We start from the raw sequence: 15,520 nt of genomic DNA on the forward strand, positions 1-15,520 counted from the left end.
TCTCTTGGTCCATGTGGGCCACATATGAGCTAACTGGCTGGCACTTCTTCACATGGTTCTTTACTGGGTGGGTACTCTTCCACTTCCCCAGATGCCTGGGACTCCTGTGAAGTGCTTGCCCCTCTTTGCCTACCCTGGATGCCTCCTCCAGACAGGCTCTGAGAGTCACCTCCCACCAACAGACAATCTGCATGGACAGACAAGGACCTGTGTCTCACCAAGACAGCCAGCAGCTGTGTAAGGAGCATGCTGACTGGAGCCAACAGTGAGAGTAAGCAAATTCACATTCTGCCCAGATTCTCAAAATAGGCCTGTGACCCCCACCAGGCAGCCAGTAATGGTGCTGAACACACAGGCTGGTAGCCCCTGGACCACAGGCCTCAGCTTGCCCCCTTTGGCACATCCCCTGTAGCTGTCCAGCAAACTGCGCAGAGCTGAGAGAGAGGTGATGGGCTTTCAGACAGTGTGAGCTGCACCATGCTCACCCTCAGCTTTAGTTTTGGGTGCAGAGCCAAGAACAGGGATGGGACAGGAGTGTCTCTCTTGGTGTCAGTGTGTCTGTCCCCTCACATTCCATACAGTTCTGGGCCTTCGGGGAGGGTAGCATATGAGATTTATCATGGCTCAGCTGTCAGGGGAGGTCCCCTTTGCCTTGAATCCAGATGGCGGTGGTCCCTGAGTGGGTGGATGTCCCCCAGAGCCAGAATGCTTATGCTTCTCAGGAGCTCCAGACAATTCCCCAGTGACAGAGGTGATCTGGCATCAAAGGCATAGTTCCCACAGTTCTTGGTATCTGGGACAAGCTAGACTTTAGTGTGCAATGTCCAGGAAGTGGGTGGCGCCCACCTAAACATCTGGCAGATGAAGATTTAGTCTCCAGCTGTTATGGTGGATGGGGAAGTCAAAACACTGAGACTCAGCTAAGCCTGGCTGCTATAGTTGGTTTGAGCCTGGCTCCAGCCTCTTGGCACTATGCAGCCACAGGAACCGGGAGCGGGCAGGCAGGCACCATGGGGATCAGCCTAGACTCAGGCAGTGGGAGGCCACATCAGAGGAAGGAGCTGGGCCCTATGGGTAGGGCTGGAGCACATGAGAGGAGGCAAAGGTTCTGTAGGTTAGGGGCCCATGGCTCAATCCTTGGGGGTCTTCTCCGGCTGCTGAGTCCAGCTTGCTGTACTCACTGCCTCCTGGTAACTGTTGTGCTGGAACCGGAGTGGCCAAGGGAAAAACTGGCAGCCTGCTCTGTTCAGGACACACCATGTTCATGATCTCTCCCACATGTATGCCCATGTTCATGATCTCTCCCACATGTATGCCCATGTTCATGATCTCTCCCACATGTATGCCCATGTTCATGATCTCTCCCACATGTATGTGAGGCCAAGAGCATCTCTTTGTGTTCCTTGATGTAACTATGGTAACTACTGATCTTGCAGATGCAAGGAAGTCCTATACAAAGGTCCTTATGGAAATAAAGATACAATAAAAAGATGCTGAAGACAGAGATACATTGTTATAAATATGTCACTGAGTAGTTTGACATTGTTTGAAGATAGAGTATTCTTATACAAACCTAGATGCTCTAGCCTACCTTCCAGGTAGACCTGCATAGTCCACACGCGTAACCTTTTGTTGCTAGGCTACTACAGCATACAGCACTCACTACACTGAGTGCTACAGACAACTGCAGCACAGCAGGTCTGTGCTTCTAAACAGGCTTATTTCCATGTGTAAAGCTGCAGCATTGCAATAGTCTTGAAGCCACTGTGCCACAGGAGTTTTTTTTAGCACTGGGATAATCTCCCGGGAAGGCTGGTTCAGAATCACAACGCATACATTTGAAAGGAGTACCAGGAGAGAAGGCAGGGGAGGAACTAAGTACCCGTCATGGTCTATTGCAAAGCCAAGATTTCCTAGGACATGTTATATATATATATACATTTGGGAAGTACAGGAGCATGTGATCCAAGTCTGCAGTGTAAGGAACAAATGCCTGGCTGATTGGATAGAGGAGGAGCAAAGAGTGTGGCAAGTGGTTTGTTACTGCTCTGGAAGGGATGGGAGAGGAAGGCAGGAAGGACTAAGACAGACAGCCATGGCTACACAGAGGCCTAGAAAGCAGTTATCAGCATGATGTGGCCCCAAAGGCCAGAGAGGCTGTCTTTCCCCAGGCATCTTCTATGGCAGGATCATTCTCTGAAACTAAGACAAACCCTGCAGCCAGGGTACAGACCACAGGGAGAAGGGGGTGGGGTGGGAGGGATGACCTTAGACATAGCCTCACAACTCCCTCGAGCTCTGCTCTCTCCCTTGGGATCAGAGCTGGGTCCAATCTCCCTCCTGGCACCATCAGAGCTGTAGGACCTCCTGAGCTCAGGTCTCGAACCCAGGGAAAGTAGAAAACAGGTAAACAGGTGCAAGGTGGCAACCCAGGGGTCATCCTCCTAAACAGGTGGCTCTAGGCATTCCATAGTCAGTGACACATTCACAAAGTGAGAAGCAAGGTACGAGCCAATATGCCAAGCAATGTCCTCAGCAAACACAAAAGTCGTGTTCAGGCTATGCTGGAGGGCGGCCACATTTGTCCCTGTGCACTGTGCTCGGCGCCTCTCCAGAACCTGCTGCGCCCAGAGCCAGTTAGTTCAGTTTCTGCGGTGTCATCCCACAGCCTCAGCTGGAACGAGTGCAGCAGTGGCAACATTCTCCTGCACAGGGAGACATTCAGGGCTCCTGGGGCCCTACTGCCTAGACTCCAGCAGGAGGGAGGCCTGGAGCATTCTGTGCCACGTGTCTGCTTATCCTCAGAGAAAGGGAAGCTGGACTGCAGGACAGGGCTTCCTGGCTTGTGACAAGTAGTTTTGTTTTGTGTTGTTGTTGTTTTTAACACTTTGGCTTTGGTGCAGCACCTCTCCTGTTGTGTTAATTTGCACTTCTCTGACGATTAGTAAAACTGTTTCCTGCCTCCTGTTTACTAAAGCATTTCTTTCGCAAACTGCTGATCCCTGACTCTGCCTGTCGCCTCTCTTGCCTTACACGAGCTTCACATTGTGCTCTGTCATCTCTCCTACGATGAAGGCATGCAAACCATGTTCAGATGTGTTCTTCCTTTCCTCTGCATAGGCCCAGAGCATGTGTGCTGAGGACCTCTGGCTGTCACCTCCACACCATGCCTCAACACACGTGCCACCTCCCCAGCACGTCCCCAACACATACACACCCTCCTGGAGAGTTGACCCTTCCCCAAGAAGTAGCTAGAGAGGGCAGCAGGCCAACTGAATGGTAAGGCAGCCACCAATCATTACCACCTACTCTGCTGGATATGGGGCTATATAGGTGGAAGGCCACAAGCAGCACCCTGCGCCTCTATGATCCATGCTAGTTAAACGAGCATGCCCTCCAATTTCATGCCTGCCTACAGCACATGTTCCCACCAGGGAAGGGCAATCCGTGAAATGAGGTGAGATTTAAGTGCCAGCAGGAACAGGGAGGGTGGGTGAGAGGCTGTGATCCAAACTGCTATAGCCACAGCAGGTGGCACAGAGTTGGACAGAGAAGTGCACGCTGTGGCCTTGAGACAGTCTGAGGTCCACAAAGGCCTGTGTGGATATCCTAGGCAATGGTCCCATGAAGCCCCCAGTGCTACTCAAATATCCTGAGCCTGGCCTATTGCTTGCCTGTTCCATTTAGGCTGTTTTGTTTTTAAATTGCTCTTCACCTTTTTATCTGTGTTCATGGGTTCTTTTTGTAGGCAGGGTTTCATGTAAACCATGCTAGTCTCCAACTCACTGCGCCGCTGAGGATGATCTTGAATTGATCCTCCTGCCTGCCTTCCAGTGCTGGGATTACAGGTATGCAACTGTTTATGCCCAGTTTCTGTGAGGCTAACTCAATCGAGGGCCATATGACAGGCAAACACTCTACCGAGTTACATCCCTAGCCTTTTATCTTTTTTGGAGTGAGGAATTGGGGGAGGGGGGGTAGAGTCTTAGTCTGTAGCTCAGGCTGGCTCCAAACTCCCTATATAGCCCATGTTCCCCTTGGAATCATGGCAATCCCTCTGCCTCTGAGTGCAGGGTTTACAGGTGAGAGCCACCAGGCCAGCTCCCTTCATTGTTAAATCATTTACTTAGTTCTGGGAATTGAACCCAGGACCTCCAGCATGGTACATCTGTCTCCTGCTAACCCAAACCTCTTCCCTTTCCTCTCCTCAGCCTTCTCTTTTTTTATTATGGCCCTGACTCACAGCTTAGGCCCACCTACAGCTGAGGGCCCCAGGAACATTCTGTCACCTGCAAGACACACAGTAGGGAGACCCTAGGCTAGTGCGTCCACGCTCTGTTCCTTTTCAGAGTATGAAAAGAGCACCCAGTGCCAGGGACCAAGCCACCTCTCAAAACCTTCAGGCAGCCCAAAGCTGGCCTTCTCATTTGTTGAGCTCAGGACGCTCCTAGTGGTAAGTGTCCACCCGTGTGGAGCTTGATTATGTTTATTCTCCTACCCCTGTCCCTGCTGCATGGCACTCAGTACTGGGGAGGGCTAGCATGACTGTGCTGGTCATACGGGCATGTCATTTGCATACATACAAACAGGTAGTCCTGGGTAGGAATGGAGAGCCAGACTACATAGCGCATCCTGGGCCGAGGTTGGGTCCCAAGATTGGGTGTTCCCACACAGCTTCCTTGTGCCCTGCCTCCCTGGACGTGGGCCAGGTGCTCATGCTGGGTGGATGACCTCCACATGGGGCCAGATGGAAGCTGGGAAGTCTAGCCCCAATGCCTAATAGCCAGGACTGACTGGCTACTCTCACACCATTTCAGAGGCGCAGACCTAGATTTGACTCACACAGATGATGACAATGAAGACAAGATACTAGGTTGTCTAAGATGAAGCCTGAGCAGGAAGAAATGGCTTAGTGCTCAGGGTGAAAATCAGGCAAGTTCCTCCTCCAGGTCTCACCTGCCACCCTTCCTCTGTAGGCAGGTTCCTCAGACAGGCACTGTCGTCCCCAGCTCTTAATACAGACTGTGTAGGCGCAGCAAAGCCCTTGTTCCACATGCCCGGAAAAAGTCCTGTGACCCAGGAATGAATGTGCCACAGCCTTGCCGTCTTTCCTGGGCAGCAGAGAACTGCCTGGCTGTGTTCTGGAAGCCAAGGGCAAAGGTCAGTCTCCGCTCAGTTTCCCAAGGCTGTTCTCCAGAGGCTCCACATGCCTTCCTTAAAACCAAGTCTCAGCTCAGCTGAAGTACAGCCAGGCCTCAGAAAAGGCATCTGTGGGGGCTGGCCTGGGCCAGCTCCCGTGACAGCACCAATTCAGGCCACAACTGGTTAACTCCTGGCTAGGCAGAGCAGATCCTGCCTGCCTGGACTGCAGGCTGACTGTCTTCACTCAGCACCGTAATCGGCACATCTGCAGACAGGAAATCCTCCTCGCTGAGGTTCCCAGTCTATTATCTGAGACACCTGGTGTGGGCGGGTGATTCAGAGACAAACAATGAGGGGCCCCTGCACAGCAATTAACTGCTTTAACTGCTAATATGTTTAATCCACCACTGGAGATCAAGGCTGTGCGGAGGAAAAGGCTGACTGCCCCTCCTGGCTTCCAGAGGGCAGCCCCACTTTGCCACGGCTGCAGTCTCACAACCTCACTGCCTACAGAACACTGGCTCGCTCAGGTATAGAGTGCGGGCCTCTCCTGGCCACAGGTGTCATGGGGGCCCGGAAGTGCATCTATCCCTTTTCTTAAATGTCCCTCAAAGTCCAGCTTGTTGGGATGCAAAGCATGATCCACAGAGATGTTTGAGGTACCAGCTATGCAGCTGTGTGTTTTATTTTAACCTCCCAAAGTGCATCATCTTATAGCAAGCAGAAATAATGCTTCGTTAAAGGCTTATCAGTGCAAACTTCAGAAAACAGTCCCAGTTGTTCAAGTGGGAAGTGGCTGCTGAATGTTTACAAAACCTGGCTCAGATGGGGGTGGTGAAGTCAGCACATGCCCGAGCGCCAGCCCCACCACCCAGAAGGCGTGCCAGAAACCGCTGCCGCCACTGCCACAGCCCTGGGGAAGCAGGGTCAGAGGCCAAGGACTTCGAAAAGCTTCCACCCCCAGCATCAATCACTCCTGCAGTGTGTCTGGGGGATACTCTTTTTGAAAATAGAAAAAAGTAGAACAGACTCCCAGCAAGGGAGGGACAGAGGCTCTGCCTGATGAAGACCCTGGAACCAGGGGAAGCAGACTTTGCAAAGGCACAGCCCCTACAGCACCTGGCCACACGGCCGAGTGACAAGACAAGGGCTGGCATGGTGATGCACTGTGGTGGCCCAGGACTGCAAGTGTGAGGCTCGCTAGGCTACACTGTGAGTTCCACAGCCTGCCCTACGTAGGAAAGACGGGGTTCCATGTGCCCAAGGTGAGAAGAGAACTTGGTGGGGGGGGGAGGCGACAACAAGGAAAAGCTGTCTCCTCGCCAGTTACAAGTTTAAGATAAACCAGACACTTTGGAGTCTAAGATGTCACCTAATCTTTTTTTGTTTTGTTCTGTTTTTGTTGTTGTTTTGTTTTTGGACACGGGGTTTCTCTGTATAACAGCCCCAGCTGTCCTGGAATAGCTCTGAAGACTAGGCTGGCCTTAAACTCACAGAGATCCACCTGCCTCTGCTTCCTGTGTGCTGGGATTAAAGGCGTGCATCACCACCACCTGACCCATCACCTAATCTTTTGTACTGTTCACAACGAATTTATTTAAAAGTTAATTTTTACAGTGTGACCAAGAGCATATTCATTTCCAAGGGTGGTCTGGTTTCGAGCCCTAGCTCACTTCAGACAGACTCCAGAGACCCAGATAATCTGGGACAAAGCTCTAAGGTAAGTTTCTGTCAATCTAGGTTTCCCCTATGTCAATTTGTAAATTCATAAGGAAGTCAGGAAAACTAGAAGCCCAAACTAGAAAGTATTCACACTGAGGTGGGCAGGGCTGTTCATATGGGGATGTGGTGTGCATATGTCACCTCACCAATAAGGAGCCATAGTGCTCCATATGAACCCCATTCACCATGGCCAGTATGCTGGTCTCCCAGCATGCCTGTGACAGGAACAGCATCTTGGATCTCTGTGGAGGCTGAGCCTCCACAACCCTTACCACCTGACCCTAAGCCTGTAGGCATCCCCCTGGCATCTATCTAGTAAAGCCAGCAACAGCGAAGTATGTACAGCCTCACCTGCTGGGCTTCATCCCCATGAAAAGCTGGGCCTACCATCCATGGCATGCTGAAGAAGGAGAGCAAGGCTATGTAGTGACAGCCAAAGCACACCTGCTAGGATGGAACCCAGGCCTGGGACGTGCTAGGCAAGCCTCTGTTAATGAACCACATCCTTTGACCTGTATCAACACAGCTAGCTTGTGGACATTTGTGTTCACTGCAATAGTACTGACAATAACCAAAAGGTGAAAGCAGCCTGCATGTCCATCAACAGATGGATGGATAAACAAAATTGTTCAACCTTAAAGAGGAAGGAAATTATGACACATGCTAGCACATGGATAAACCTTGAGGACATTATGATAAGTGACTCAGGCCAGAAACAAAAAGATCAATGCTGTAAGAGTCCATTTATGAGTTCCTGAAGTCACCAAACTAAGCTAGAAAGTGGAGTGGTGGGTACCAGGGCAGGAGGAAGCTAACATGCAGTAAACAAGGGGCTTCGGAGTGGGATAGTGCTCTGCAAACAGATGGTGGTGATGGCTGCACAGTAGTGTGAATGCTCTTCCTGCCTCAGAGCTGGGTACCAAGTAATTAAAATAGAATACTTCATGTTATATGTATGACTGCCACTTTTAAAACTTAAAAATATGTCACTGTGTATTCCTGTGAAAACACATGTGTATGTCGGTATGCACTCATATGTGTGCATATGTGTGAAGGCCAGATGGTAACCTGAGGTGTCTTTCCTCAGGGGCTGTCCTTCTGTTTCACTGAGGCATGGCTGGAGTTCACGGAACAGGCTAGGCTGCCTATCCAGCAAGTCCCAGGGGTCCACCTGCTACTGCCTCCCTAGCTCTGGAATTACAATGTAGGCTCCCACCAACTCCAATTTAATGTGGGTGCTGAGGAGCAAACTCATGCAGCAAGCATTTACCGACTAACAGTCTCCGCAGCTCTCTATGTATCATTCTTGTGAGAAAAACAACTGGCGTAAATCCAGTGTGATGGTGCAAGCCTACAATCCCAGTACTTGGGTCATAGGGACAGGAAGCTGAGTTCCAGCTCATCCTTGGCTATAATGGAGCTTGAGGTTATCCTGGGCTATATGAGAAACTGCCTCAAAGTGAGCAAACAAAAAACCAGCTTGAAATTATAATGTTATGAAGAAAACATAGAATTCATTCAAGATAGATCTATCAAAATTTAAGCTCTCTAGGAAATTTCTAGGGTTTATTCTGAAGCCTTAGAAACAATCCATGAAGGGTTGTGGAAGGCCTCACACATTTATTCTGAAGGATTATGCCTGGTGACACCACCAACCTTCTTCTTTGGTTTGCTTTCCAGAATAGCACATGGCAATGGGAAAAGAAAAAGAAGCATAGTGTGTCTGGGACAGCCAGGTGTAGGTACTGTGCCCAAATGCTTTCACAGTGGCCTGCAAGGTGTACCAGGCAGTGGCCAACCTGCTTAGGAGTCAGCAGAGTGGGGCACCCAGGAAGGCAGGATAGGAAGGTGAAGACTCCTCTTCCAAGGGAATTCGGTTCTGCTGGTTCCCTTGAGCTAAAGAGTGTATGTGTGGCTCGCCACATCCTTACCTATGGCCCACAGGACAGTATCAAAGGTGCCTGTGTCCTCCTTGCCAGAGGCGTGGTCCTTCCAGGTGACCTGCAGTTGGCCAGTTGGGAGTTTTGTGATGATGGAGGGGATGCAGCCTTTCAGGAATCGGGTACCATGAGATTCCATGTGCTCTGTGACCAAAGATGACATTTGCTGCAAAGCACAAGAAGACACCATGAGGACCAGGTCACTATTGGCAGCAGGCATCGAGAGCACCCTAGTCTTCCGCCTTGCTCTCAAATGCCCGGCAGGGCCAAAACAGGGCTCTGCCCAGAGAAGATGGGGTGCTCACTGCCCCTACCCCTGGGTCCCATTGTTCTATGATTCTGAAGGCCAAGTTGGAAGGCCAAGCTACCTCCTGGCTCCCTCTTCCCAGACCTGAGGCTGGTCAGGGCATATTTAGTTTTAGCCTCCTCTCTCAGTCATGGGATCTCTGTCCCAGTTCAGGTAGCTGGCCTACCACTCCCCACCCAGTCTCCACAGGGAGTCACCAACGTCCCCTCACTGCCATCAGGAAGCTGGGGGAGCTGACAGAAGACTCTGAGTCCCAGGAAATGCAAGAACAGCAGTATAGGCCCGGACTGGGGGTGGCGAAGGTGTTGCAATCAGCTCCTTGCCCACAGGGCCCCATGTGTCACCAGGCCTCACCGTGGCCTGGCCAGTCCATATGCAGCTCTGCAGTTAACCCAGGCCAACAGCAGAGACTAGATACAGCTGCCTGGAGGGCATAAACAACCACCATTTAAACCTGTGCTATCTGCTTGAGTGAAGGGGTTCATGCTGGATCACAATGTATGAGGAGCCCTTTATATCAGGGATCAAATCTCAATTTGTCACAAACAAAGGAACTGACTCATTAGCTGCTTAACACTCTACATGCCACCAGATGCCTGGTGGACTCAGATGTGTAAGTCTCTAAGGGGAACTAAGGGGCCTGCTCAGTGCCCAGCGCACCTACTGCCACCTGGCCTGAGACTCCAGCCCTCTTCCCTGCAGGCCCCTTTCTAGCCTGTCTGCTGCCAACATGTCCCCTGGCAGCAGGAAACCCTTAGGCTCTCCAGATGTTGTTCCCTATAGAGGGGGCTTGGTATGCATACCCTCGGCTGTAGTGGCACAGCTTTAGGATGAAGTCACACACAGCTGCATGGGATGGAAGGTGTTTGTAGGGGACGGTGATGGAAGCAGGGGTCATGAGACCATGGACCCAGTGTATTACATACTCAGCTGTCTTTGCCAGGCTTCTCTAATCAGAGTTTAGCATGATCAAGGACTGGATAATCTTTGGTAGAATGGTGTGGGAAGTCCTTCTGTATATGTGTTGCTTTTATTAGTTAATGAATAAAGAAACTGCCTCAGTCTGTGATTGGGTAGAATAGAGCTAGGCTGGGAAAACTAAACTGAATGCTGGGAGAAAGAAGGCAGAGTCAAGAGACACCGTGTAGCTGCCAGAGGGGAAAGATGCAAGCTGCCAGCTGGATCTTTGTTGGTAGGCCATGAGCCTCATAGTAAAATATAAAATAATAGGAATTGGCTAATTTAATATGTAAGATCTTGCTAGGAATATTATATAGTGATGGCCAAGCAGTGGTTTAATTAATACAGTTTCTGAGTGGTTATTTAGGGAGGCTGAACAGCTGGGAACAAACAAGTGGCCTCCTACTACAGTACAGGATAGACTATTTGGCATCTCAATGACAAACTCAAACTTAGATTTTAATGGGTGACTTATTTTGGGGGATAGGATTTGAAATACTACCAGGCTGGCCTCCACTCTTGGACTCAGATGATTCTCCTACCTCAGCCTCTCAAGTGGCAGGAGTACAGGCTGGTACTAGGCTACCTGGTTTTTAAGAACTGTTTCTGAAGATTCAGGCCTCTCCGCTAGGCCACACCTGTAGTTGCTTGGGGAAGTGTAAGGTTGCCAAAAAAAAAAAAAAAAAAAAAAAAGAATGTGGCTTCATGGGAGAAGCTGAGGCCAGGTGAGAGCAGGGGCTCCTGGGCACTACCTGGTCAAAGCCACGAAGGGGGATGCTGCGCATCATGACCGTGGTATCCAGTCCAATGCCTGTGAGGAAGCCGGCACACTCTAGGGCTACGTCTTCAGCAGCAAGCTAAGGAACACTAACTGATTGTGAGTTAGGGAGCAGAGGGGCAACAGAGCCTGGACCCTGCTCACACTGTCCAGGCCCCTGTTCCTGCTCAGCACTGGAGAAGACTCTGCTGAAAGCTTCGGAGATCCCCAGAGCCCCGAGGCTCAAGTGCATAGAGCTGCCAGTCCCAGCTGCAAGCTCTCCCAACAGCACCCACAGGAATGAGTTTATGCCTCCACAGGACTTCCATCCGGCTCTGGTGTTTAGTCTCAACCTTCAGGAGAGATGGTAGAGATTCGGTGGCCAGCTGCTGGCTAAACCCAGGGGAGAAGAGCCTTGGAGCAGAGTTGCAGAGCACTGCCCGTGGCCTGTGCTCCTAGGCTTAGCCTTGGGGCTTTCATCTTCCCTCCTAGATCCTGACCTAACCCTGAGGCCCTTAGGGTTCCCCTCTTGACCCTTCCTGGTCTGACTTCTTCTCCTGCAGGGATGAGGTCAAATCAGGGCTTCTCTCAGGGGAGATGCTCATCACAGCCATTGCGACTGCCTTGCAGCCTTCTCCAGCTGCCCCAGCAAGCTTAGTGTGAGGTTCAGGAAGCGGTAGCCTTCAAAGGTCAACCTCAAACAGTTCCCCGGGCCCAGACCCCCAACCCTAACAGGTTCAGTTAAGTCCCCACACAAGAAAACAAAGTATCTCCTGGGAAGGGGAATAGTAAAGGGGCAGAGCATCACTCCTAAGGATGGCCATCTGCACTTCTGCAAAGGATACAACTGGCTCCGACCACCAACCTGCGGAGGAAAACAACAAAGAGTACAAAGTGAGTCCCAGCAAGGCTACACGCTGTTGTTGCAAGGCTGGGATGAAGACGGGCCCTGTAGCCTTCTTGCCAGTTACTCATAAGCAATGACAGTTGAGGCTGACTGTTCAAACAGGTGATGTCAAGGTATAGAACCCGCTTCCTAAAAGCTACAGCTATGAAATACAACACAGCAAACAGTGCTATTGAACCAGCAAATTGCCTGGTGGTGAAGGGTGCACGGTCAGTGACAAATGACACCTGGCCTGTGGAAAGCATAGGCAGCACCAGGCACTGGTGGACATGTTGAGAGATGTCCCTCAGAAGCACAAGGCTTTCCTTCTGCCCACAGATGAGTCTTGCCTCTTGAGCCAGGATGGAAACAGGAATGACCTGGTAGAACACTAAGAGGGCCGGAATGGGGAAAGGCGCTTATAGGAAGCAGCTCCCCATGAGTAGAGCCCAGATCTATCTGTCCAACCCCACTATATATGGGCCCAAGCCCCCCTCCCGGCACCCCTCCTCTCCCCCCCACCACACATCCTCCAGAGTCAGAACAAGACACTGTGACTCACTGAAAACAGTCATTTTAATCTTCTCTTGTGGCCAGGTCCAAACTCCACATACATGCACATGAAAAGTCCTTTGCACGCACATACACACTGTGAACATACTAGTATAGACAAGTGGTCACACACACCTGTCCATATCCTCTCACATGCACACCCATGCAAAACACACAGGCACATATGTGCACACTCATGCAAAAGGGCTGAGGAAACAAGGATTCCCAGCCAGGGCGGCTGCATGTGGGTGGGCTCGTCAGATCACCCCTTCAGTCTTTGAACAAGAGCAGGTGATGTAAGGATGGATAAGCCTGATGTCAGTACTAATCCTGGCAAGTACTAATGATATAATTCCATTTCAAAAAGCGGCGGATCCCTCAGAATACTTGTGCAGGTGCCCTGCGGGGACCATCTGGCATGCTGCTTCTGCACAGGAGCTGGGGACAGAACTACACTGGCTGGCTGAGTACAAGATGGCCCCAGCTGGTCATACAAGCCCACTCAGCATGTGATGAACATGGACAGGGGATCCTGAGATCCCAAGCAGGCCAGCAGAACAGAGGCACTTTCCAGGTCCCCCAACAAACTGGCCATGCCAAAGAAACATATACAGGATGCAAGTGTGCATCTGTCTGCCTGCAAACGCCCACACAGGTGCAACGTGTTTCCGGTAGAGATATTTTCCAAAATATAAAACCTAACACTTTTTGGATTTGATGTATATAGTGAGAGGTCCGAGCCATTTAAGATATGAAAGTCTGAGTTACTTAAGAAGCAAATGGAATTAAGCTGCTTCAATCACCCTGCCTCACCTGTAGGATGGATGGTGAAGGTCTGAGTGTCTAACAAGCAGTAACTTTGTTCTCAGCTCCTTGAAGAGCATGCTGGACCTAGCCCCCACCTTCCAACAAGCTGTGGAGACCCAGCCTAGAGGGGCAGCACCAGTATAGCCCTTCTGTTGGTGACTGGGCCTCTCTACTTATCTCAAGCTCCCTTCAGACTCTCCCCAGGCCAGCTGGAACCCCAACCCCCATTTCTAGGCCCTCCTACCACATTGCTGAGTACGAAGCAAACAGTCTCCAGAATCTGATTCTTCTGTTTCTGCAGTCCACGTGTGCCTCCCCGCCTCCCACAAGGCAGGCTGGGTGTGGGAGATGGATGGGCAGGCAGCCAGGGATCACCATCTGCTCCAGCAGAGCCCACAAGCACTGTGGACCTCCTGAGGTGGCCCCACCACAGAAGGTGGAGAGCCATTTCCCAGGTGCCCCCAGCCCTCAGGCCACCAACTCCAAATTGCCAACTCCAAAGCACACACAGGGAAGACAGATACCCACAGGCAGGCACATTCCTGGGGGTGGGGGAGTTCTGAATGCACACACACGAAATCTCTATAAAAGCTCACATCTTGCTTGAATGGACAGTGACCTTGGGCCACTTGTTTTATGAGTCCTGGTGACAGTAGCGTTGGTTTTCACTCCACCTCTTCCTCTACTGACCAATTAATGGGAACATTTATTCTTTCAAAGATGAACAAAAGAAGTCAGAGGACTGAAGTTTTTCTAGGAATGGCCATGCCTGCCTGTAATCCCAGCACTTTGGAAGTGGAGGTAAGAAGATCAACTTGAGCCACAAAGGGAGTTTGAAGGCAGCCCGGACCCTTGAAAACAGAAATTGGGGAGGAGAAGACTGGAACAAAAGCAGAGACAAAACGAAGCTTCCAGATCCTGAGTCAGTTCCCAGAGGTGGAAGCTGTAGATTGACTTCTACTGGCCACACTCACCCAGGACCAGCTACAAAGGTGCAGTGACCAGTGCAGCTGCAGCCAACAGCAAGGGATGGCAGTGCTGGTGCTGGCAGCCTGGAGGAAGGTTTGGAAGCTCAAGAGTTAACACTATTTAAAGACACTGGGGTCAGATCTTTGCTCAACCAGAAGTCACCCTGGTAGCCTTGAACCTAATCTGTGTGTGTGTGTGTGTGTGTGTGTGTGTGTGTGTGTGTGTGTGTATGCGCGCGTGCACGCACGCATGCACGCACACATGATCTCTGTGCCTTTTAATGTGCCAACATTCTCCATGGATGCACGACTACCATGAGATTAGTTTAATCACAGGGTGGTTTGCTTGTCAGAACTGAAAGGGAGGAGGAAGCAGAAACAAGGGCATTAATACAGACCTGTGAAGCTAGGCTTACAGGGTGCTCAGTCTGCCTCTCAGCCTGCAGGACCCTAATCCTCTCTCCAGGAGGCACACCCACACAAGTGACAGTCTCATAGGAGCACCTGGTTCCTTGGTAGTACCGCCAGTCCAGGAAGTGCCAGTCAACACTGTAGAGCCACAGACTCTCCAGGAAAGCAGCTCCAGAGAGGAGACACCACAAATCCTCCAAGCTAGTGGAGCTGGCTCCAGATTTGCCTGGACCTGCCAGTACCACCCAAACCTCTGGGGTCTATCCCTGGGCCAAGCCGAGTAGTGGGAGCTACCCAAGGTCCTGGCCCCATACCACACAGGCAAACAAGCAGAAAAGCTGAGAATCAAGCCCCAAGCTGACAGCCACTCTCCCTTCTGTCTCACCAGTGCACCACATGAAACAGAGTCAGAAGCTGTGCAGAAAATGAAAATATTATGCAGCCATGGCTCTAACTAAGTGGCTCTTCTAAGATAAAATGTACCTTTCTAACTCTTGTGCTTAGAACAGGAGAAAAATGGTCATAATACCTTGGGCAGCATCCCAATTTAGTGAGGGTCAGACCAAATTTGCTTCCATGACCAACTCGGATGGAGGCATTAATCAGCCAGTATAAAAATTCTCTAGTCTGAGCCGGGCGGTGGTGGCGCACGCCTTTAATCCCAGCACTCGGGAGGCAGAGGCAGGCGGATCTCTGTGAGTTCGAGACCAGCCTGGTCTACAAGAGCTAGTTCCAGGACAGGCTCCAAAGCTACAGAGAAAACCTGTCTCGAAAAACCAAAAAAAAAAAAAAAAAAAATTCTCTAGTCTGGTATGCTGCCCCACACTTGCAGTCACAGCACTCAGCAAAGGGAGGGGGGGTTGTCACGACACTGAGACTGGCTTCAGTTGCACAGCAGGCTCCAGACTAGCCTGCACTAGAGACCCTATCTCATAAAGCAAAACACTCTCAGCTCTACAGTGCCCAGAGACAGAAAACCTCAGATTGGCACGGGTACATGGGAGTAGATCGTCAAGGGCTGGCCTCAGTCACCACCATTTCCAGGGCTAGTGTGGCTGGTGTGTAGCT

General features: G+C 50.9%; 1 protein-coding gene across 1 annotated transcript in view; it reads right to left on the minus strand.

Annotated features, from left to right (window-relative positions):
- The window catches only part of Txnrd2 (thioredoxin reductase 2), a 54,119-nt gene that overhangs the window by 14,218 nt on the left and 24,381 nt on the right, over positions 1-15,520 (minus strand). The window contains exons 9-11 of the mRNA XM_038344556.1: positions 11,674-11,693; positions 10,824-10,915; positions 8,796-8,970 (exon numbers count right to left, since the gene is read on the minus strand). Coding sequence (XP_038200484.1) covers positions 8,796-8,970; positions 10,824-10,915; positions 11,674-11,693 — 287 coding nt within the window. The remainder of the gene's footprint in view (positions 1-8,795; positions 8,971-10,823; positions 10,916-11,673; positions 11,694-15,520) is intronic.

This window comes from Arvicola amphibius, chromosome 10 (assembly GCF_903992535.2).
Source record: "Arvicola amphibius chromosome 10, mArvAmp1.2, whole genome shotgun sequence".
Lineage (NCBI taxonomy): Eukaryota > Metazoa > Chordata > Mammalia > Rodentia > Cricetidae > Arvicola > Arvicola amphibius.